Source organism: Hyaena hyaena, unplaced genomic scaffold, assembly GCF_003009895.1.
Source record: "Hyaena hyaena isolate Hyena2069 unplaced genomic scaffold, ASM300989v1 scaffold_739, whole genome shotgun sequence".
Classification (NCBI taxonomy): Eukaryota; Metazoa; Chordata; class Mammalia; order Carnivora; family Hyaenidae; genus Hyaena; species Hyaena hyaena.
In genome coordinates, this window is record NW_024081375.1 from 121,794 (window position 1) to 145,512 (window position 23,719).

At 40.7% G+C, this 23,719-nt stretch overlaps 1 protein-coding gene across 1 annotated transcript in view; it reads right to left on the minus strand.

Moving 5' to 3' along the window:
• Positions 1–23,719, minus strand: part of GRIN3A (glutamate ionotropic receptor NMDA type subunit 3A) — a 168,096-nt gene that overhangs the window by 34,971 nt on the left and 109,406 nt on the right. Inside the window, exons 4-6 of the mRNA XM_039218187.1 lie at positions 20,059–20,204; positions 15,622–15,737; positions 6,959–7,110 (exon numbers count right to left, since the gene is read on the minus strand). Of these exons, the coding sequence (XP_039074118.1) occupies positions 6,959–7,110; positions 15,622–15,737; positions 20,059–20,204 (414 nt within the window). The remainder of the gene's footprint in view (positions 1–6,958; positions 7,111–15,621; positions 15,738–20,058; positions 20,205–23,719) is intronic.

A 23,719-nucleotide genomic window follows, 5' to 3' on the forward strand; every position in this document is an offset into this window, starting at 1 on the left:
GGACGTCAGGCACTTTTATGTATATCATCTCTGCTCCTTACACCAAGCCAGAGCATCAAATACTGTTCTCGCCATTTAGCAGCGGAAACTCAGAGAGGTTAAGTAGTTTTTGTTCCTAATGTTTTGATGGGCCTTGTTGATGTAGATATTTCAAAACCATGGTTATTTTTACATTTGCACCTCTACAGTGATCCTGAAAACAAACCATTCAAATTCAACTTTAAGACATTACCTAATTATCAGCTTAACAGACATCTCACTTCATCCCTGCCCAATGGCTTCATCCCTTAGTAGATGAAGTTCAGGATTGGGGAGGCCATGGGTGGAGAAATTTCAGGGATGCAGTGAAGGTCAAGTTGAGGATGAGCTCAGGGATGGAATGGTGCCCAGTTTCTTATCGTGCACTTTCCTTGGTATTAAGAAACACCGAAAAGTAAAATGGTTTACTTTTTGACTGCTCCAAAATTTACTTCTCCTTTTCCTTACGCCATGTAATCAAGGTCTCTGAAATCCCGAGATGGAACTCTTTTCATGGCAACGTCCAACTTCCTGCTTAGTGTGTATTTGTTTCCCGCAGCACTCAATAACAACACAAGGAGACACCTGGATTCAGAGGCAGAAAACATTGTAACAATCCAGGAAGATAGGACGTCAGCCGAGGTTGAGAGATGTTACGTAACTTTTCCAGGCATAAAGCTGCCTCCTCATAGGAATGGGAGAGATAGGATGGTCTGGTTCCCAAGATCACTATTGTTCCAGTGGACCTGGTTGTACTCTCTCCTTTCTGACCAGGGCAAGGCATGAGCTGTCTCGCTGTGGCCTGGACCTCCGTGTTCTGGTACAGAAGCTACACATTCTCAGATGGTCAGGCTGCAGGCAGTTTCCTCTAGCTGTCCCATCCCCACCTTCACCTACACCAGGGGCTGTGCTCTACATTCTTCTGCCCTTCCAGATCCACTCTCCACCTTTTCCCATTGAGCTTTGTGCCCTGGGGAGGTCCTCTGTGGACCACATTGACAGGCTCCCTTGACCTAAGGCTGTGGTGGAGAATGAGAAGGTGGGAGGAAACTGAGGTCAAGTGTTTATTCTCTGGCCTTCTCCCAGCCAGGTCACCATGGGCTGGTTATGTCCCTCACCAGAGGCTATGCTCTTGTTAGAAAGCCCTCTTCTTCTACTTCTTTTTAATGTTTATTTATTTTTGAGAGACAGAGCACAAGCAGGGAAGAGGCAGAGGGAAAGGGAGACACAGAATCTGAAGCAGGCTCCAGGTTCAGAACTGTCAGCACAGAGCCTGAGGCGGATCATAACCTGAGACAAAGTCGGATGCTCAACTGACTGAGCCACCCAGGCGCCCCCTAGAAAGCCCTCTTCTATCCCTTACTCCTGGGTTCTAGAAATGGCTTTCTCCATTTTTTCCCTTGAGCCTAGATGTGATAATGACTCCTTCACCTTACCTGCTATGGGACACTACTATTTCTGTTGGTTTCCTTAACCCATACCTTTACAAATGTTTTCTTGAAAACTTGCTTGGACTGAGTGTGCTATCCATTCTCTGCCAAGATCACTATTTCCTTTTGCTTCTTTACTATTCTCAGTTGGTTAAAAGGTTCAATCAATTATTTACTCAATCCATTATATAAAAGAGACTTAAAAAAAAAAGTATTATTGGGTGCCTGGGTGGCTCAGTCAGGTAAGCATCTGACTTTGACTCAGGTCATGATTTCGTGGTTTGTGGGTTTGAGCCCTGCATTGGACTCTGTGAGAATCCACTTCAGATCTTCTGTACCCTCCCTCTCCCTCCCCTCCTCTGCTGAATCTCTCTCTCTCATTCTCTTTCTCTCAAAAGAAAAAAAGGTATCGTTATACATCTTAATAATTTCTTGGAGAATTTTGGGAGTTTGCTAAACAGTGATCTGCTGCCATCCTTTCCCTAGTTTGCAAATACCAGATTTTACAAAACTGTTGGCCTGGAACTCTAAATTCACTCAGTGACGTTACCAAAAAAAAAAAATTACATTTTTTTTGCCGAGTCAAAGGAAAATGGAGGAATTTTAGAGTCTGCCATATGTTTTCCCCAGTGGAGCTGACGGACAATAAGTCTACTGTGGGCGTAAGCACAGCCGTGCTAGGAGCATCGTGAAGAAACATCTGAGGCCAATTTAAAATTCCTCTTTGAGAACTGCCAGAGTCTGGTCGGCAGAATTGGACCTGCAATTTTCTATGTGACTCTGGGGGACCAGATAAAGCCCTGAAATTAAAAAAAAAACTGAGTTTATCCTCTAGAGAGACTGCAGCTAGACAGCTCTGGGGTTGCCAAGGGATGGGAGATACATAGATCAAGGTTCTCACTGGGGATGAAGTACTAATGTCCAATTACCAGAAATAAGAAGAAAAAGCATCTTTCATATAGTGTTACTAGGCGACCATATCACTTATTAGCCAAAGTGGGATTTTTTTTCAGAGTGAAAGGGTGTTTAATTACTCTGTGGCAACATATGCAGACAAGGACTGGACATGGAAAACGGGGAGTCGGGCCAGAGATAAACAGAGGAATGTCCTCCTCAAGGGCACCTGTGGGGAGAGGTCCCTCTAGAACATAACTGCTCCTGCTGCACGGTGCCCTGAACTCCTCCCCCTGGAGGCTGAAGGAGGTGGGACACGTTCATTAAACCACTCTTTTATTCGCTCCACACAAGAAGCCCCTGACGAGAGGAAGAAGCTGAGACTGAGGAGAGTTGGTGCTTTGCCCAAAGCAAGTCGACAGCAGAGGCAGGCTTCCAATGTGGCTTGGCTGATTTCAGGGCCAGTCCTGGTTTCTCTACACTATCACAGCCCACCCATGGATGGCATTTGAGGCACAAGGGATGGTAGGGAAAGCAATCGCATAAATGCTTCCTTCTTCTGACCTTTTCTGGGAGAAAGCTTTAAAAAAAAAAAAAAAGGAGGCAGAAACTCATGGATTGAGCCAAGGGAAATCCAGCAGGCTTCATGGAGGAGCCCATGCTCAGCCAATGGAAGTCCAGTTTCATTTAATTATATTCTACCGTTAGGTTCGGTGAGGGAGACATCCTGAAGTGCTGTGTTGGGTTGTTCAAGACAAACATGCCGGCTGGTTCACAAGGACATGCACTGCTGTTTAAATGCACACATGGGAGCACCATCATGAGGTGATTCTTACCGCACAGAGCAGGATGCGCCACAGTGCAGAGCACAATGCCTGAGAAGAAAGAGCCCCAGAACATTCCCCAAGGCTGGGGTCAGCCTTCTTACCTCTACACACACAGAATATCCTTCTTCTTCTTTTTTTTTTTTTCTTCTGTCTCTGGGGTTCCAATTAAGGATCCGCTTCCCTTCCATTCTCCTCATTCCTACCTCTCTCCCCCTTCCAAATTCAGCTGACCAGGAAGGAGGGCCTGGGGTGGTCTTAACAACCATAATTTGATCCTGATGTCAGTCTCTTATCCAACTGCTTCTAGTTCACTGCATCCAGAATTTCCCAAATGCCTCTCGCCTGAATTTGGCCTGGTAAAAAAAACCATGGCTTGAAAAAAGAATTCAGTGTATTTTGTATGCATCATCTGAATGGGTTATGGCTTCTGCTGATTATTTGTTATTCAAAATCTGTCTTCTTACTTGTCCATACTTATTTTGGCTTTGCACAAAATTACTGATAAATCCATGAAATCCTGGAATATTTATAGAGAAACCTCAAAATCCTTAACAACATGAGTGACCTGGTGGCTACCGTATTTGGGCATAAGCTCGGTATTTGACCTGCATTATCCACCTAATTTTCATCATAATCCTATAAAGTAGATATTACCATCACCAGTTTGCAGAAGCTGAGGCTCAGAATGGCCAAGTAACATGTCCAGTATTACAGAGCTGATAGTGTTCAAATCCAGAATGGTCTCTGAAGCCCATGTTTTGAACCATTATGCTGTACTGTAAAGAATATATCTCCAGATGATCTTCTGGATCAAAGCTGGGAGGGCTCTTGCAGATGATAAAACCCAAGCACCTCCCTGTAGAGATGAGAAGTGGTTGGGATGAGAGAGGAAGCAACTTTTCCATTCATAGAGTGGCTGTAGAATAGGTGAGGGATTGCTTTCTCAGCGTCCATTCTCCTGTGCCCTCTTCCTAAGGGAATGCTGCTGTTGTTTAGGTCTTCCTTTGTGACCATGTATTTGAAGGGGAGCTGCCCCATCATCAGTCCTAGGAGAGGAGTCACGGTTGGTCTAATCCATCATGATTTCATTCTCCTCCATCATGATGATTTTGGCCAATGAAATAGAGAATCTAGTGAGGGTCTTCAGGGAAGTTTTCCTCACTTCTTAAAAAAGCTGTAGGAGGATACCCGAAGCCATCTGAACCTCAGGAAATGCTCCTGATGGAGGGAGAGAAACTATAAATACTTCCATGATTTAATACCTTTTGTGTCAGGTTTCTTTTTTTTTTTTTTTAAGTTTATTTATTTATTTATTTTGGGAGGTAGGGAAGGAGGGGGGAGAGAGAGAGAGAGAGAGAGAGAGAACCTTAACCAGGTCTAGCAATGCCAGTACAGAGCCCGACATGGGGCTCCAACTCATGAACCATGAGATCATGACCTGAGCTGAAATCAAGAGTTGGATGTTGAACCGACTGAGCCATCCAGGTGCCCCTGTGTCAGGCATCTTTCCGTAAATGATCTCCTTTTTTCAGAACAAAATAGCAAGGCAGGTTTTATCATGTTCATTCATGGATGAGAAAAATGAGACTTAATAGCAGTTAAGTCAATCAGTTGTTAATTGGTAGAGTCAGGATACAAGTCCAGAAATACATGGCATCAAATTTATCATGCTTTGTGGTAGCTCTTTTCATACAGGAATACATAGATTTATGTTAGTCTCCAGAAGGATGTTCCCCTCTATGTGCCTAGGGGGTTAGGTTCTGAGTCTGCAGAGCCCTGTACTTTGAATCACTTTGGAATCAACTTTGGAAATCAACTTGGAAATTTTGGCATGAGTTAACCATGGTCACAGCAAATGGTAGAAATGCCAAATGAATTGCTGCTTTGCACAATTTAAGCAACTGGTTTGTTTGCTTTCTGACCAGTATCAGCCCAATTTTACTTCGTTTAGAAAAAGCCATGCAAACCTCTCCAAATAATGATAAAAATGCCTGCCTAACAGGGGTGTAGTGAGAACCAATGAATTAATGTCCCTAATACAGGTTTTGTCATATAGTAAAAAACAGAACATGCTAGTTCCCTAGCTTCCCATTTTCCTCTTTGCTTCCTTTAAATCTTTGCTCTATGACCATTTTCTCAATGAGATATAATAGGAGGTTAAAAAGAAAGATATGACTCAGACTGGCACAGGGATTATGGGCAGGCTCTGGAGAAGCAAGATTTCAGCTGAGAGTTTATAATGAGAAGGCATTAGCTGGTAAATGTCAGGCGTAAGAGCATTAGGGAAGGAGGATGCAACAGCATGTGCTGAGATGCCAAGGCATGGAAGCCACTGGCGTATCTCTATCTAAAATGGCCATTGTGGTGGGGCTGCAATGAACCAGCGGAAAGTGGCACGAGATGAGGCTGAAGCTGTAGGCAGTATCAAGTCTTACAGGGCATTGTAGGCCATGTTCTGCGCTTCAGACTGTTCCCTAGTTAACATGGGAGGCCAGTGCAGGCTTCTAAGTCAGAGTGATCTGCATCATGGAGAACAAACTGGAGAAAGGCAGACATGAAAACAGAGAGCAGTTAGGAGACTTTTGCAGGGGCCCAGATGAGGGATGATGGCTTGAACTAGAGCAATGACAGTGAAGATGGCAATAAACAGACATACTTGAGACATATTTTATAGGAGGAAAAACTATGGCTTGTTGATAGATGCAGAAGGTGACATGTGGGAGGCATTAAGGATCCTTGGCAGTTTCTGGAATGAGTAACTGAATGAACAGAGGCGCCATTACCCAAGATGTGAAGTGCAGGAGGAAAAGCAGATTTAGGAGAGAAGATCAAGGGTTTGGTTTTTGACAAGTTAAATGTGAGGTGCCTGTAGGATATCCAAGTGAAGCTGTCAAACGGGAAGGTAGACATATGGATCTGGAGTTCAGAAGAGTCTGTGTAGAAATACAAATTTGGGAGTTGTTGGCAAATAGAAGCTATTTGAAGCCATTATTGTTGTATTGTTGGTTATAGTTCCTCCCCGGCCCCCCCCCCCCCTGAAATGTCTGGCTGACCTTGTACTGGTTTATTTGGCTTCTCTTTTAAGTACTTGAACCAATGGTTCTTGTTATATCTTTTAGTCTCCTATCTTAATTATTCACTTTGATGGCTTCTTTCTCATTACACTGTAAAGGCAGATCATTTCAATAGAAAGATGTAGATTCTGACTATTTATTTGCCCTGAGCAAATCACTTAGGACCTCTGGGTATTACTTTCCATCTATAAAAGAAAGGTATTGGCTGTTTTCAGTTTAAAAAATCTATGATTCAGTAATCTAAGAATTACTGGGTAAAGTATGTCTATTTTTATAAACCCACAAAGGATTCATCTTTGGACTACTGGGAAATTGGCTTTGATTTGATCTTGAAGGATATTCTGAAGTCCACATCGTGACCAGCAATTAACACTTAAACTGAACACTGTTAATGAGAATCTCAGATACTATTGCTGTAATTTGAACAGCATTTCTTCTGCACTTGAGAATATGGCATATAGAAAAAAAAGAAAATTCAGACATTTACTCATCAAAACCGCATCACACTTAAATCCAAGACAAACTTGTCTTATTGCAAATTCCTACAGGAATGGGCACTCTTGAAGTGAAGTTGAGAGTAATCCAAATATCATGGTGAGTTTCAGTAGATGTAATGGCCTGCTTTATTGACCACAAGATACATGTAACAGCATTTCTCCATATTCTTCAAAGTGAAGTATACAAAGCATCAACATTATCAGCACGTCTTCCTTACCTCAGTGACAGCAAAGCTTCTCTTTCCACAGGGAACCACCTTGTACCACTTGTCATGCAACACATCCATGAACCCATGTGACTTGTACTGACTGATTAGCTCGGATATGTTGGAGGTCAGTGGAGAGTTGGGTGGGAGACCAATGCCATATCCTAGAAGAAAATATAACCTAAGATCAGCTTTTCACCTGAGAGGTTCCTCAGAGGCTGCCACCACACTTGTGTGATATTGCCATCGGATCTGTTAACAAGGGTAGGGTGAGCTTTCACCATCTTTCCTTCAAAAGACTCAGAGATGTCCAAGGTATGATTACCTTGGATCTGCTGCCTTTCTGAGAAGAGTCCAGAAAGGAGAGGAATGGACTGTACACTGTGTCATAGTGGCACATTGTATTCCAAGGCCTTCTGCGCTTCCCTTTAAGGTAATTTTTTTAATGTTATTTATTTTTGAAAGAGAGAACAGGAGAGGGGCAGAGAGAGACAGTGACACAGAATCTGAAGCAGGCTCCAGGCTCTGAGCTGTCAGCAGGCTCTGGCCTGACGTGGGGCTCAAACTCATGAACTGTGAGATCATGACCTGAGCCAAAATTGGATGCTGAACCGACTGAGCCACCCAAGCACCCCCACCCTTCAAGGTAATTTGGGAAGCTATCATTGAGGTCTTTACCAGGGCTAAGATTCCCTATCCACCTCTCCAAAACCCCTCCTCTGAACCTTAAACACAGAAAATTGGATTAATTATAATCTCTAGTTTATGGCATTTTCTTATCATTGGTCATGCATGACCCTCTTTTATTTTGTTTATTAATAATGAGACCATATAAACATACAATATAGCATGAAAATGAAAACATCCACAAAAACATGTCCAAAAAAAAGAGATTCTGGTAAATACCAAGTGTTGGAAAAGATGTAGGTCAATAAGTTCACTTACACATTGCTTCTGTGAATACACATAGATATAACCACTTTGGAAAACAGTTTGTTATTATTTTGTATAGTTAAACATGTACATGCTCTAAATGAGCAATTTTAAGCACATTCCTAAAGAGCTCCTCCACAGCCATACCAGGGAATAGGTAGCAGAATGTTCTTAGAGGCACTGTTCATAATAGCAAAAACTGGAAACAACCCAAATGTTCTTTTTAAAAAATATTTATTTATTTTTGAGAGAGAGAGTGATCGAGAGTGGGGAAGAGCAGAGAGAGAGGGAGAGAGAGAGGGAGACAGAGGATCCAAAGTGGACTCCGTGCTGACAGAAGAGAGCCTGATGTGGGACTTTAACTCACGAACTGTGAGATCATGACCTGAGCAGAAGTCAGACGCTTAACTGACTGAACCACCCAGGTGCCCCCTGCAAATGGTCTTTGACAAGAGAATGGATAAATAAATTGGGTAAGATTCACACAACTATAATATTATATAGTGTGAAACATATGAACTAGAACTACATGGGATAATATTGATGACTCCTAGCAGTACTGTAAGAAAGATCAGCCCCAGAAGATTCCAGCATGAGTCCATTGTGTAAATGTAAACATGTTCACAACAAAACAATCTATGTTTAGGAATTCATATGTATGTGACAAAAGTATAGTTAGAAAAGAAATCAAGGAAATGATAAGCTGAATACCCAGGATAGTGGTTATTTAAAGCAAGAGAGGCAGAGGGAAGGATGAAGGAGGAGCACGGAGGTGGACGTAATGTGTTGTCAGAGTTTCATTAATCGGCGTGGACTCTGCATTCTCGCTCTGTGTGGTTTTACTTCCCTTCCAAACTATTAATTTGCTGTTGGTCTCTTTGATGAACCATGTGAAAAAGCTAATTAACTACATTTTGTCTTTAACTATTGGACAGCAGGGTCAAAAAAAGATGTTTTGCCCTCAGGATGATTGAGGAAGATAAATTAAAGGTACAGTTAGCTCTTTTTTTCACTGATAAAGACTAAAAGGCTGTCAAGAATTCAAAGATACTTCATGAAAACAAACCCTCACTATAACTATTCTATCTTACAATTTATTTCCAAGGACATTAGCTTTTCTTGTTTGTTTGTTTTTTAAATTGCAGATACACAAATCCTTTTTAAAAAAAAATGAGGCTTGAGATATGTTTATAACCAATAAAAGACAAAAAATAAACAATGCAAAAGACATTTTTGAGTTTTAAAGAGCTGTATGTTTTTTTTCTCCTTATAATTTTTAACAATGGCAAGTCAAGGAAATGATGACAATGTCAAAAGCATGATTAGAATTTTCCATCCAAAGAGCTATTTTGAGTGTCTACTTTGTGCCTAGTAGTTTTGGTTTGAAAAGCAAGACTGACAATAAAAGACTTTAAATAGGCAGCCTCTTCTTCTGCTGATGTTATCATTAAATAACATTTTTTATAATAGGTAACTATAAGGAAGTAAGCAGTTTTCTTTAGAAACTTTTATTATAATGAATGCTATTACAGCTCAGTTGTACATTCACTCATTCAGTCCTTATTTACAAGTCAAACACAATAGCGGCCAAGTGTCTAAGAATTTTCAAAGGCTTACTGACTCATGCATTCATTCATTCACTCATTCATTCATTGAACAAATATTTAAGTGAACAGGCACTATGTTCAGTGGTCAGGATTTAGCAGTGAGCAAGGCAGGTCTAGTACCTGCTGTCATTGAGTATATACATTAACAAGGAGATAGTTATCACTGCACCATGTAATGATTCTATCATTACAAGTAAGAGAAATGCCATGAGAGAGAACTGGGGCGTATGCAACATCCAGCAGGAGGAATTGGAACTGTTTGGTAGAAGTGGGTTGATGGTCAGGATAAGTAGGCCAGGTTTGCTGAATATTACTGTATTTCCCCCCGAGGCAGTAATTTTCAACAACAATTTCTAACATGTATTGAGAGATGACTATATACCATGCTCTCTAATAAACCTTTTATGTTCCTTACGCTATTTTGCACATCTTGCAACTAGACTAAGATTGTATGCTAGACTGTGGTATACAGTTCCGTTAAATCACTCTGAAATTTAATAAGAACTAGAACAATTAATTAAGCCCCTACTGTGTACCAGATAATATTCCACATATGTCTAACCCCTATATGAACTTATGGCACAATGTGTATGACTTAGAGACTTAAAGATTGAATCAGTAAACTGCCCAAGGTCATAGAGCTCATAGTTGGCCAAGCTAGCATTTGAAAGTAGGTCTGTTTGAGTCCCAAACCAATGCCCTTTCCACTGTGTCCAGGACAGCATGTGAGCAAGACAAGAGAATACTTGGCCTATTTCCTCTTCAACACACGCCCTATCACTACAATCATATTGATGTCCTCTCCTAAACCAGGCGATTCAGTAAAAAACCACTATCCTCTAAACTGGTGGTTTGTTTTTAGCAGACAGAAATATATATTATTCATTGGCAGATTTTGTTTATAAACTTTCTTTTTTAAAAAAATTTTTAATGTTTATTTATTTCTGAGAGAAAGGGAGACAGAGAGAGAGACAGAGAGAGAGAGACAGAGACAGCGTGAGCAGGGGAGGGTCAGAGAGAGAGAGGGAGATACAGAATCTGAAACAGGCTCCAGGCTCTGAGCTAGCCGTCAGCACAGAGCCCGATGCAGGGCTCAAACCCTTGAACAGTGAGATCATGACCTGAGCTAAAGTGGGACACTTAACCGACTGAGCCACCCAGGCGCCCCTTATTTATAAACTTTCAATAAGCTATGTAACTATAGTGTAAGTACAGCCCCAATAGGTATGTGATTGTACATATATGAGGGAATTAATTAGCAAGGACACTCCCTGACTACTGTTTCTCCTAAAAATCTTCTCAAAGCCAACAACCGCAGACTAGGTTAGTGTAGTAATGGTAAAACTGTTTTCAGTTCTCATTTGATAAGCATTTGTTGCACAAATCGGTAATTTCACAAACATGTGTTGAATGCTTATTCTGTGCCAGATACTCTGCCAAGGGCTATGGAGACCTCCAAGTTAAGTCAGACACTAATTCTTTTTTTTTTTTTTTATTTCTAGGAGAGAGAGAGAGTGTGAGCAGGGGAGGGTCAGAGAGAGAGGGAGTCACAGACTCTGAAACAGGCTCCAGGCTCTGAGCTGGCAGTCAGCACAGAGCCCGACGCAGGGCTTGAACCCACGAACCGCGAGATCATGACCTAAGCGAAAGTCGGATGCTTAACCGACTAAGCCACCCAGGCGCCCCAGTCAGACACTAATTCTATCCTTATGAAGTTCATGGTGGTAAGGGGGGAGATGAGACAGACATAAATAAGTACACAATGTGGTAAAAAGCTATAGGACTTTTCTGGAAGACAAGGTAGATGATGCATAAATTCAATGAAGGTAGAATATAAAAACCAGATGCAATGAGGAGGATGGATAAAACTCTCTGGAGTTCAGAGGAATGAGATCTTGCTACCAGATGAAAAGAATAAGAGGAGGCATCTTAGACTGATTCTTGATAGTGGCATTTGGGGTAGAGGAAAAAAAAACACACGCTGTAAAATTTAAAAAGCTGAAATTAATACTTACGATGAATCTATATATTCTAAGAATAGTTTTTTGGCACTACAACAAAAGTATTAAAAACGCCTTAGGGAAAAAGCTATGTTGAAGTTGTGGAGAGACATTTATAAAAAATTGTTACATAGGAAATAATAAATATTAAATCACTCTATTCCATCACGTCAAAATTAATCTGCAATTGACTGCTAAAAATAGATTACTGTCCTTTTAAATATTCTATTTTAATGTGTATATTGAGTATTGGAATTTAAGTGATTATTGGCATTAATAATTATATTATGAGCTAATTAAAACAAACTATGCATATAGAACAAGGGGAGAAATAGGAAAAACGCTATGTTGTGATTAGAAGAAATACTTGTTAAAAGACATAAAACTCCACTTTATTCAGAAACATAAAATAGTAAAACCTTGAAGGCTTCATTTCTGTCCTTCTTTTTATCAGTTGCTTTTCAAATTTGATTGTGTTCATTGGTCAAAGAATTCTTATTTTTAAATTGCTGACTCAACCTAGCAGCCTGAGTTGTTTTCATTATCATTAGAAACGTGGCTTTGCAATAAAGACGAGGTTGACTATTTTGTGGTTGATGGATGAAGCAAAATGGAATCCTTCAACCCTAAAGATGAAGGCATCAGGCACCCTGGAAATTGGATACAGCTTAATAGCCCAAGAGAACAATTTTCGGAACAGAATCCTGATCTTTTCCCCATGGATAAATCAGCTTTACTCAGCTAAGAGTGGTAGAAATATTATTTTGGTTAGCAAATGTATAGTTAGAAATTCATAGACTAAAAGAATCTTCCTGAAATACAGTTGGGAAATAGATATTTTGAAAATGAGATCTTAGATAGGGTTAAAAAGACTTCAGGAAGAAAGATTAATTCATTTTTGCTGTCTGTCCTTGGAATACCATATTTAGCTGTGCTGGGGCAATGGCTGTGGAGAACATATTGTAATAGCCCCAGCTGTAAGGAAGACTTTAAAAATGGGTTTCCCTCACCCCCCGAACATCAAGGTGGAGAGAGAAGTGTATGGGAGAAGCTGAGATATGTGAAGGCTATCTTTCCTGGAATAAGTTTATAGGGAACTGGTCTCAATTTATGAATTTCAATATACTGAATGATAATTAATTTGCTGGGCACTATGTGCTTGTCCATGCTTTACCTGTATTACTTTACCTTCACAATAGCTCCACTCTAGATGTACTAATCATAAACCCAGCATGCAGATGAGGAGCCTGGAGAACAGATGAAATGACCAGACCAATGGGACACAGTGAGTAACAGCAGCTTTGTTCTAACCCAAGCACTAAGACTCCAGCCGTGTATTATGTATCAGTGGGAAGCAAGTAAAGGAGCAAACTCAAAAACAGGCAAAGGTCTTTGGCAGAAAGGTCACAAATCATTACTGTGTGGTTCCATTACTCTTTCTTCTCATTTGACCTTTATTGTCAGCTAACTCCAATGCATAAATTTGGGACATGTATTCATTTATCTCAACGCTTTCTTCTTTTCCAGAGCACACTATATGTCTCTGTGTCCCTGATGTGTGGTATTTAATATGACGAAAGGCTTTCCACATGCTTCTGAATTCTTAATAGTTTTGGTTTGCTGTGCTGAGTCCTCAGGAAAAGGGTTCAAAACCAAAATGAAGCTGCTGGCTCACATTTGCCTCACCTTTTAAGCCTAAATAAATGCAGAATGGAGAAGTTGGGAGGGGTAATCAGTAGTCACAAGCTGTTGGTGTGATATCAATACTATGTAAAGTGAAGGTACATTCAACATGAAGGAATCCAAGGATGCTGTTTTCCCTCTTAAGTTCCAGAAGCCATTTAAGTGCTTGGGAAAGTAGGTGCAGACTCTCAGGGTCCTTTGATGAACTACATCAATAAGTGAATTAAATACTTACTTCAGATTTAACCTAATGAGTTATACAATAGGTAATACATCATCTATTATATAACTGTTATTTCAGAGCTGATACAGATACATATATAAAACATTTCTGTAAGCTAACAGGGTAAGAATTGGTCATAAATTGCTTTCATGCATTTTTATGCCTATAAAGTCTGATTAATTACTAAGTCCACGTCTTTATAAGTTCAAGAAACATAAATGTTCTTAAAGCATATAATATTTTTAAAATTTTCATTGAGAGAAATATTCCCTAAAAAGTTAGGACATTGACGTTTTTGTTTTGTTTTTTAAAGCAGCTATCAAGACTTTTACTAGTATCTTGATCACATTGTTTTTCATAACTTGTAAGTATCCTCCCATTGTATTTTACCAAGTTCTGGTTGTAAGCTGTGAACTTATTGGCAGGGGCAGTACTGAATTAAATTTTCTGATTGGCACGTCATCCAGACTAAACCAGCAATGGTTTTTTGTTTTTTTTTTAAAGAATAAACCAATGATGAGAATGTTTTCTATTCAAATCTGTAGTCTTTCTGTTCTCTTGCAGAGAGAGCTCTTTCATGCGCCATTTTGTGCTCATCCCTTTTGAAAACCCTTTGGAAACAATGTGGTGTGTGGAGATGATGGGAACTGTAAGGCACTAAGTCTCAGGAGCACAGATGGAAATGTAAACAGGAAACCAGTGGGGAGTTAATTGTGTGGCATCTGGCACTGGGGTCTAGCAGAGGCAAACAAGCCATCTCACCACTGTCTTTTGACAAGATAGGGTTGCACCCTGAAGACAAAGGTGGAGAATGGAGTCCCTCATTCTTATGCCCGCTGCAAATGATTCATTGTTAGTAGCTGCTAGAGGCAGAAGGGACCTCAATTACCCAGTGCATCTAGGACAGAAAAAAAACTCTAACATCCCTTCCTTATCCCCAGATGCCACAAAAAATGGTATTTTTTCCATTGTTACATCAAAATGGGGTTATATAATAAATGTTCTTTTGGTTTTCTTTCTTTCTCTTTTCTTTCTTATTCTTTTTTTTTTTTTTTTACTTTGCTATCTCAGATTGTAGTTTTAATATAAGACAACTACCACTAAATCTCTCTCTTCCTGAGTTCTATCCCTGGTTCAGGTGGAGGTCATTTTGCCTGGAGAAAAGATTGATTTCTCTTAGGAGAAGCTCGAAGAAACAGCATCAGCTCTTACATTCTCATTCATCACAAAAACAAAGACTGAAGTAAAAAATTTGCTGATAAGTTTAGGGAAGACAGAGACCAACTGTGGCTGGGAAATTGGAATCAGAATAGTTTTGATACACTAGTTAACATACAGGAAAGCAGAGTTTTCTGGAAATAGGACTTGTGCACCCCCATGGGACTGTTTCAAGTCAAAGTGTTTTCTGACAAGTGAGCATAGCTATCTTGAGAGCCAGCATGTACTGTCAGAGAAGGGAAGCTGGGGATTAGGGGATGTGAAATTTACTGGTTCAAACTATCAGCTCCATATATCAACTGTTGTCCAGAATGAAAGGAACGCCTGACAAAGCAATCCTTTTTGGTCCTGAAGTTTGACTGATTGGTTGATCACGTTGGGAGCCAAAATTTGCTGCTGGGGGGGAGAAAGGCAAACCTGCGGTCCCAAATGGGGTTTTGTTTTGGACTCTTAAAGATTCCTAAGGTACAGAAGGAGATTTGTTTTTCTATTGTTTTCCTAGCTAGTGGAAAAGCATTTATTTAGGAACCATGAGATTTGCATCTAAATGTGTGATTATGTAAAATTGATGTAATGTCCCTGGACTTTCTTGTGGATAAAACGAGTAGATTGGAGTAGATCAACACTGAGGTCCTTCCAGTTGTAGAATGCAATCATTCTAAGTTTTGTGCTGGATTCATTTCAGGATTTGGCCATTAGAAAATACAGATTAAGTGAAAATTGTTACACTGTACCACCACTCTCAGATATCTGAAGCAACATCATTTGGGTAACAGCAATGTTTTTTTGTTGATGTAGTTTTTCTAACAATTGAGTAAATAAATTTTTGTGGAGTAGGTGAAAAATAAATTCCTAACTTCAGCAACTTAATAACTAAGTGCTTATGAGTTGAAAATGAAAACAAGGGAAGATGAATAGCATTTTGCCTCTGACCTTGGCGTTTATGACTTGCGAGGTTGGCAAACTGAGCACATCCTGAGTAAAAGTGAATCGAGAGTGACTGGCTAATACCTTCTATAGCAAATGGCTTTCCCACTGTCAGAAGTTTGCAGTCAGCATCTATTGACACTTCATAATCCAGAAGGGCTTTGTCCATGATGAAGGCGTCTAGTTTCTCTGGATCGTTCCTATATTTAAGACCAAGAGAAGAAAAGAGAAAAATGATTCATTAATGGACAGAAAGGTTGACAGCTGGCTTTTGTTTAGGGGACAGAAACCTGGACAGAAAGGGCAGCCCAAGTTAGGTAGCTGTTGACTCAGCCTGTTGATAACTCCCTGACCCATAGAGATCAGAGCAGGGGAAACAGATAATCTTCTAAGACAGCACGACATCTTTCCAATGGGTTTGTCTACCAGTTCCTTTTATTACTACTAAATCCAACAAAAAAGCCAGAGTGATTGTGAATTGAAGGGGAAGGTTCATTTCTCTTTCTTAAATTAATTTATTTATTTTGACAGAGAGAGCACAAGGGGAGGGGCAGAGAGAGGAGGGAGAAAGAATCCCAAGCAGTCTCTGCACTGTTAGCACAGAGCCTGACACAACGCTTGAACTCATGAACCTTGAGATCATGACCTGAGCCAAAACCAAGAGCTGAACTGTAAACCGACTGAGCCACCCCGGTGTCCCATGGTTCATTTCTCTTACATTAACCGAATGACTCCTTTGTGCAATGCATGGTATTTATTGTTCTCCACACACTGTATCACTCATAATGACTCTGGGGTGGTTGGTATTATCCCATTCTAGCAGACGACAAGACTTAGAGAGTCAAAGTAACTTGATCCAGGTTACATAGCTAGTAAGTGTTGGAGCCAGGTAGTCTCATTAATCAATATATGGAAAATTTTATTTCTTTCTGTTAGGATCGTTATCATATTCTTCAGAGATCAGACATCATTTCATACTTAGGAATACATATTAAGAAAATACAAATATGAGATCTGGCACTCCTAGGGAAAAGATGGTTGAGGTCTCTTTAAAGTCCATGAGCTAGTATTCAATAAATGAGGAAGAGGAAGCATAGGTATATCTCCAGAGCATTAAGATTAATATATCTCCAGAGAATCATGTTTCACTCCCATCCTAGGAGGTGGTTCAGGCAAGAATCATTTAAGGTAGGTGTCCCTGACGTGTATCGGTGAATCAGACTTGGACAGGGCTCAAGATGCCAACAGATGCCTTGTGTTTTCTTCATGTGTTCTCACCATTTTTTTAAGGTAGGCATAGATATGGTCCAGAGGAAGAGGAAGATGTCTCGGCATGGGATGAGTTCCCATTTAGAAAGGAGGCAAGGAAGGAGGAGTTTCAAAAGGAACTATTTAAAGTGTATGCAATGAGTCTTGTTTCAGCCACCTCAAATCCTTTTTGGAAAATTATAGGACATACATCCACTTACGAAAGGCTTTCCAACCCTCAGAGCTATACAACCATTTTGGCAAAAAGAGTAACTCTTCTCTATTCTATCTGGGCTCAGTCCTTCCTCTCTTAGAACCAAAAATAAGTCTGTTGGAATTCAGTTCAGTGGAGTGGCCTTCAAACTCAGAATGGAACATGACTACATCCCATCAAAAATCTAAAAACAAAAGATATAACACTATCCCTTTGAGATTCATCAGTGGGGAGGAAGTCCATACTGATGTGGACACAGAATGAACAGATCAATTTCCCTTCTTGATGCCAATGACCACTACTTCCTCTTTCTACTCTTCCAGGAAGAGAATAGCCTATACAAAATGCATTCCCTTTTCCAGGGGTATTGGATTTAAGTCGCAATGAGACCTGTCTTTAACTTTAACAAAAATAAAAAACATCTCTCAGTTCCACAGCTGTGAGAAGCTTCAGAAAGGGTTGAGGATGTGAATTGTCTCCTAGGAGCTGATGATGAGGAACCTTAATGGAATCTTGGCAATAAAATAAAAATCAAGCTGAAAGATGTTTCTCCAATAAAAGTTTTACTGCCGCAGTAACGGAATGTACCTTGGGAGCTACATAGCAACAAGTCACCATTTACCAACACTGCAAATATTTGAGGTAGCAGGAACAATAGAAAAAAACTGGGGTTCAGTTTTTCTAACCAGTAATTGCTGAAGTCCAGTCTCAGTGGTGTCCTTAAATAATTACTCCTGATTTGGGACCGCAAAGTGAAGTTAGTTACGACAGGTGTCTATTGCACAGGAAGGCAAGAAGCAATTAGCTCACAGACTCCCATGGGGCCCTGAATCACTGTGAGGATGTGGCTGGGTGTGATCCAGGTATAAGCAGCTTCTAGACTGGCTGAATCATCCTTACGGCTGGCAGGGGCCCCTGTTGTTTTTCCCATCATAGAATCATCCTGCCTTTTTTGAGAGTTCACTTGATAATACCCACACCACAAAATAACACATATACCCCAATAATACGTATAGTATAGGTGACTCTAGACCTGTGCTGTGCAGGTCAGGGCTCTGGGATATCGGATATCAGGGGGGTAATAGGAGGACTGTGGTTTCCTGGAGTGGTGGCTGAGAGCATACACAGTGACTAGGCCAAAAGTGGGGAGAGAAGCCCAAGGATAAGAAGTCAGAGGGCATTAATGGTAAATTCTGCCTGTATGCCAATTCCACATGCCTCCATCAGTGAATCACCTAGGGAGCTTGTTAAAATGCAGTTTCTGCATTTCTCACAAACTCCCAAGGGCTAACTGGAACATGGATGCTGCTGGAACATGGACTATTCTTTGAGCATCAAGGGCCTGCTTTTCTGTTATGGTTCCTAGACTGGCCTGCAGCAGTGATTGGATTGTAGGGACCCGGTTCTGACCCCGACTCTGCCACCTGCTAGCTAGATTACCATGGACAAGTTGCTTCTTTAAAGGTCTCAGCATCTTCATCTATGCCTGCTTTTCTAAAGAGTTCATCTCTCCAGACTAGAGTGGGGACAAGTCTGGGCACCAGGGCCTTCTGAGGTGAAGCTTCCAGAAGACATGACTAGCCTGAGTGGAGTGGAGCTGGGGACAGCCGCAGTAGTGGCTCATCTTGCTCTGTGCACACTGCCAAAAGAGCCCGGTTTGTCAGCGATTACTATCTAGCTGGGAGCCACTGCCATCTGCATGACATCTTACTCTCTCTCTCAGCCATGAATCTTCCTGAAGGGCAGAGTACAGAAGAGGAGCTGGAAGGCAAAGGGGCACTACACTCTGTGTTAGAGACGGACTCTAACATTTTAATGCTCTTACAAAACTGAAAGTGCCATTTCCTAGTGCTTATACATCCTACAGAACTTTGCAAATCTGAGAGCCCAAGGCTTCCTCTCTAGACTCCATAAAAAGTCCGCAAGTAGTTTCAGGGGCCTGTCACCAGAGCTCTTGAGAAACATACAACCCTCATGTCCCATGAAGTTAATTTATTTATTTTTCTTTTTAAAAATTTATTTATTTATTTTGAGGGGAGGGAGAGAAGAGAGAGAGAGAATGAGTAGGGGAGGGACAGAGAGAGAGGTGGACAGAGGATCTGAAGTGGACTCTGCACTGACAGCATAAAGCCTAACATGGGGCTTAAACTCACAAACTGTAAGATCATGACCTGAGCCGAAGTTGGATACTTAACTGTTTGAGCCACCCAGGTGTCCCTATTTCCCTTCTCTCTTAAAAGAGGATTTGAAGCAGCAAGTGCTTTTGTCCATTGGGAAGATTACTGTGGTTGACCATAGATAATTTTATGGGACACAATTTTAGGGACAGGAGCCTTGAATGTACGTCATTGTCCTCAGACCATCAGGCACAAGGGAGAGGACTGCTCACCCTCATGCTGTGGTGTCTGTCAGGAGCTGTTCATCCCCTCCTCCCAGGCAGACTAGATGAGCAGATCCCTAACTGCACCATCTTTGCATTCAGCTTCGCTGAATTACAGGCTCTGATAATCTGCCATGGCAATGTGATTGCTCTTGATTGCTTCTCATAAATTCTGATGAGACGAACGCAGGCATGGGAATCATTGCCTTTTATCTTATTTCCTTTCTACAGGAAATCTCTAAGATAAATTCCATTTCCTTGTGGCAAAAGGAGACAGTCTGTGGGCTTAGAGATTCACTGTGCAGGAAAGGGTTGCCTTGGGACACTTTATCCTCTGGCCACATTCCCTGAGTGTTTGATCATTTCAGCACCATTGTTTCCTCGGTGATGGCAAGCCAACATTTACGTCCCCCACCATCTGCTACGCTAATGACCCCACTAGCACTTTGAGCAAAGCTACTGCCAACTGGGGACTATGCAGGTAACTGGTAATCTAGGTCACATAATTGAATGCACACTATTCCATACTGCCTTCTCGATCTCACAGTGTGAGGCTTTACTGAACACACAGTGGGTATATTTAGCTGTCATTTTAAAAAACCAACACATACTATATATATCGGTAGCTAAGATGTCTCTTTCAGAGAGAACTTTCTGGACCTGAGAGGTTGACACTCACTTCAGATACTCCACTCCGTCAGGGGTGGCTGGTACGTTGTACCTTCTCATATACTCATGCATCTCTGGGAAGCTTTGCCTCACATAATCTTCAGCACTGCTTTCCCGGACAGTTCCAAAGCGGAAGCCTTGAGAGGGATGATGCAGCTATAAAGGAGAGAAGAGAAAGGTCTTTAATATAAATTATTCTTAGAATTAGTTTCAAACTTTTCTTCTTCCATCATTCTTTGGGACCTAATAGTGATTCACAATTTTTCAAACACACATTGTCATTAACGCGTACATAGAAATGTGCAGATATGTACATGCTCTTTTATATCCTAGCTTTCACATAAGTAATTGTTCCAACTTCAGAAGCAAATGTATGGAAACAACAAACATAAAACAATTTTCTGCTTTATAATGAGAACCTATAAAAATTCTTTAGACACTATATAAACTGGCATGTGGAGCCAGCCTCACTATTATAAATTGCATATCAGACAAAGGCATAAGGATAATAAATTAAAGGTTGTGCTCCTTGGTTAGAACTAAACAAAAGCCAGGTTAAAATGTTGCATATTGAGGGATGGATGCCTGGATGGCTCAGTCGGTTAAGCATCCGACTTCGGCTCAGGTCATGATCTTGTGGTTCATGGGTTTGAGCCCCTGCGTTAGGCTCTGTGCTGGCAGTTCAGAGCCTGGAGGCTGCTTCGGATTCTGTGTCTCCCTCTTTCTCTGCCCCTCCCCCACTCATGCTCTGTTTCTCTCTCTTTCAAAACTAAATAAACAAATGTTAAAAACAACAACAAAAAACTTTGTATCTTGAGGTTGAAATACATCTGATCCAAAGCAGTTAATACAACTATCTGTTTTATGCTATATTTTAAGTTTGTTGAATTTATAGTTGGTAAAATTATGAAATTATCTCTTTCCTTTAGATAACTGTATTTTCCAGTGCTGAGTCATGCTGTATACTTGCTCAAATGGAATGGGATGTGAGACAGTTAGGAGCCACAGAGGAGAAGGGGAGCAGGGGTAGACTAATATAGTTTTCACATGAATATAGTGCACAACCTTGTAGTGAGGAGAAGTAGCACACCCGGAGCTCTGCAGAGGCTTTCCGTCACCAAGGATAATAAGGATACAGCACATGCAACACTATTATTCATGAAAGTTGTACAGAAGTATTAATGTAGCATCTAAACCTAAGATTATTTCCAATGTAAGAATGAACTGGAATTGGGCCATGCTATAAAAATAGTTGAATATCTTGTAGTCAGCAGTCACAATTGTCACATTAGAGCTCCTGCACTTTTTCGTTCTGCTTGTTCTCTTGATATCACTGATTTTGACCTGAAGTCCTGGGACAGGACTCCATGGATGGGCTTCATGAAGTTTATATGGTCCTGAAATTGTAGGCAGCATTTTATTTTATTTTTTTAATAATTTTTAAATGTTTATTTATTTTTGAGAAACAGAGAGAACATGAGTGGGCGAGGAGCAGAGAAAGAGGGAAACACAGAATCTGAAGCAGGATTGGGGCTCTGAGCTGTCAGCACAGAACCTGACACAGGGCTCAAACCCACGAGCCATGAGATCATGACCTGAGCCCAAAGTCGGTCGCTTAACTGACTGAGCCACCCAGGCACCCCAGGCAGCATTTTATTTAAATATGTTTGTAATTTTCTTTGATGAAGAAAATAATACAGAGTTTCTTTTTCTTAAGTTTATTTATTTTGAGAGAGACAGAGAGAAAGAGAGAGAATGCAGGCAGGGGAGGGGCAAAGAGAGAGAGGGAGAGAAAGAATACCAAGCAGGCTCTGAGTTGTCAGTGCAGAGCCCCACATGGGGCTTGAACTCATGAACCATGAGACCACGACTTGAGCTGAAATAAAAAGTTGGACAGTTAACCAACTGAGCCACCCAGGTGCCCCTCTTTTTTTTTTTTTTTTTTGCAATTTCATTTTTTTTAATAAATTAGGTTTTCAAGTTGCCTACAATGCCAGAAGGCTAAGAACTCACTAAATATGGTAACAATTTATATTTAAGATGAATTAGTTTTGTAACATGATAAAGATCTAACAATATGGCAATAAAATAAATAATAAATAAATTATATGGCCATCCTTATAGAATGTTATGCAGTGTATAAATCATGTTTTGAAGCATATGTATATATATATATTTTAATCTGAGAGAGATCATGAGCTGGGGAGAGGGGCAGAGAGGCAGAGTGAGAGACAGAGGTAGAGACAGAAAGAGAGAGAGAGAAAGGGAGAGAGCGAGAGCGAGAGAGAGAGATAGAGAGAGAGAGAGAGAGAGAGAGAGAGAGAGAAACTTAAGCAGGCTCTACGCTCGTGGAGCCTGACACAGGGCTTAACCCAATGACCCTGGGATCATGACCTGAGCCAAAATCAAGGGTTGGATCTCAACTGACTGAACCATCCAGACTCCCTTGAAGTATATTTAATAAAACAAGACAAATGCTCATATGACAAATGGACAAAAAGCTTTTATATGGTATGATCAAATTAAATACCTATATAGTTACTTTAAATGTTATGATCTCCAACATGTACCATATATGTTACAAACACACACACACACACACACACACACAGAGATAGACAAAGACACAGACACACACACTTTGGAAGAAAATGTATCAAGATACTAACAATGGTCGTTCCATTGCTGGTGAAATTACAGGTGTACTTATTTATTTATAGATTTACAGAAACAGTCCTCATGTCTATAACTAGAACAAAGTTTATTTTATGATCAGCAAAAAAAATTCCTCACTAATTTATTCAACATTTATTGAGGGCTTACTTTGTACAATTTTCAAAGTTACTGGGACCACAGAGGTGAATACCTGCAATCATTCCCACGTAGGAACTCACCACCTGGTTGTTTATATGTTGCAGATCCCCTGGTGAGGAGGAGAGAAGGCATGCCCTTGTGTTGAGTGTAATTGTGCCATACACTGAACAAATTCTAACGTTCTCGGCCAGCAGAGCCTTAATGAGGCACCAACAATAATAATAGCAGCTAATATTTATTATGTGCCAAACATGGTGTTTAGTACTTTATATGCATTATCTTGTTTATTCCTCATAGCAGCTTCACAAAGTGGCACTATTATTACTTCCTTAAAAGAAACTTTTTAAATGTTTATTCATTTTTGTGTGTGAGAGAGAGAGACAGAGTGTGAGCAGGTGAGGGGCAGAGAGAGAGAGGGAGACACAGATTACGAAGCAGACTCCAGGCTCTGAGCTGTCAGCACAAAGCCTGATGCAGGGCTGGAATTCATGAACCATGAGATCATGACCTGAGCTGAGGTTGGACATTTAGCTGACTGAACCACCCAGGCGCCCCTATTACCTCCTTCTTAAAGATTGGTAAACTGAAGCTTAGAGAAGTAACTGGCATAAGATCACACAGTTAGATGTAGTAGAGACTGAATTAAACCCAAGTCTGTCTGATTCCAAAGCCCATGCTATTATCAACCTGCCTTGCAGCTCATGGCAGCAACTGGAGAGAAGATGCTTATTACAATAAACTCACTAGTCTTTTAAAATATTCTCAGGGAACCTGATGGCTCAGTCAGTTAAGCATCTGACTCTTGAATTTAGTTTAGGTCATAATCTCACACTTCGTGAGTTTGAACCCCATGTTGG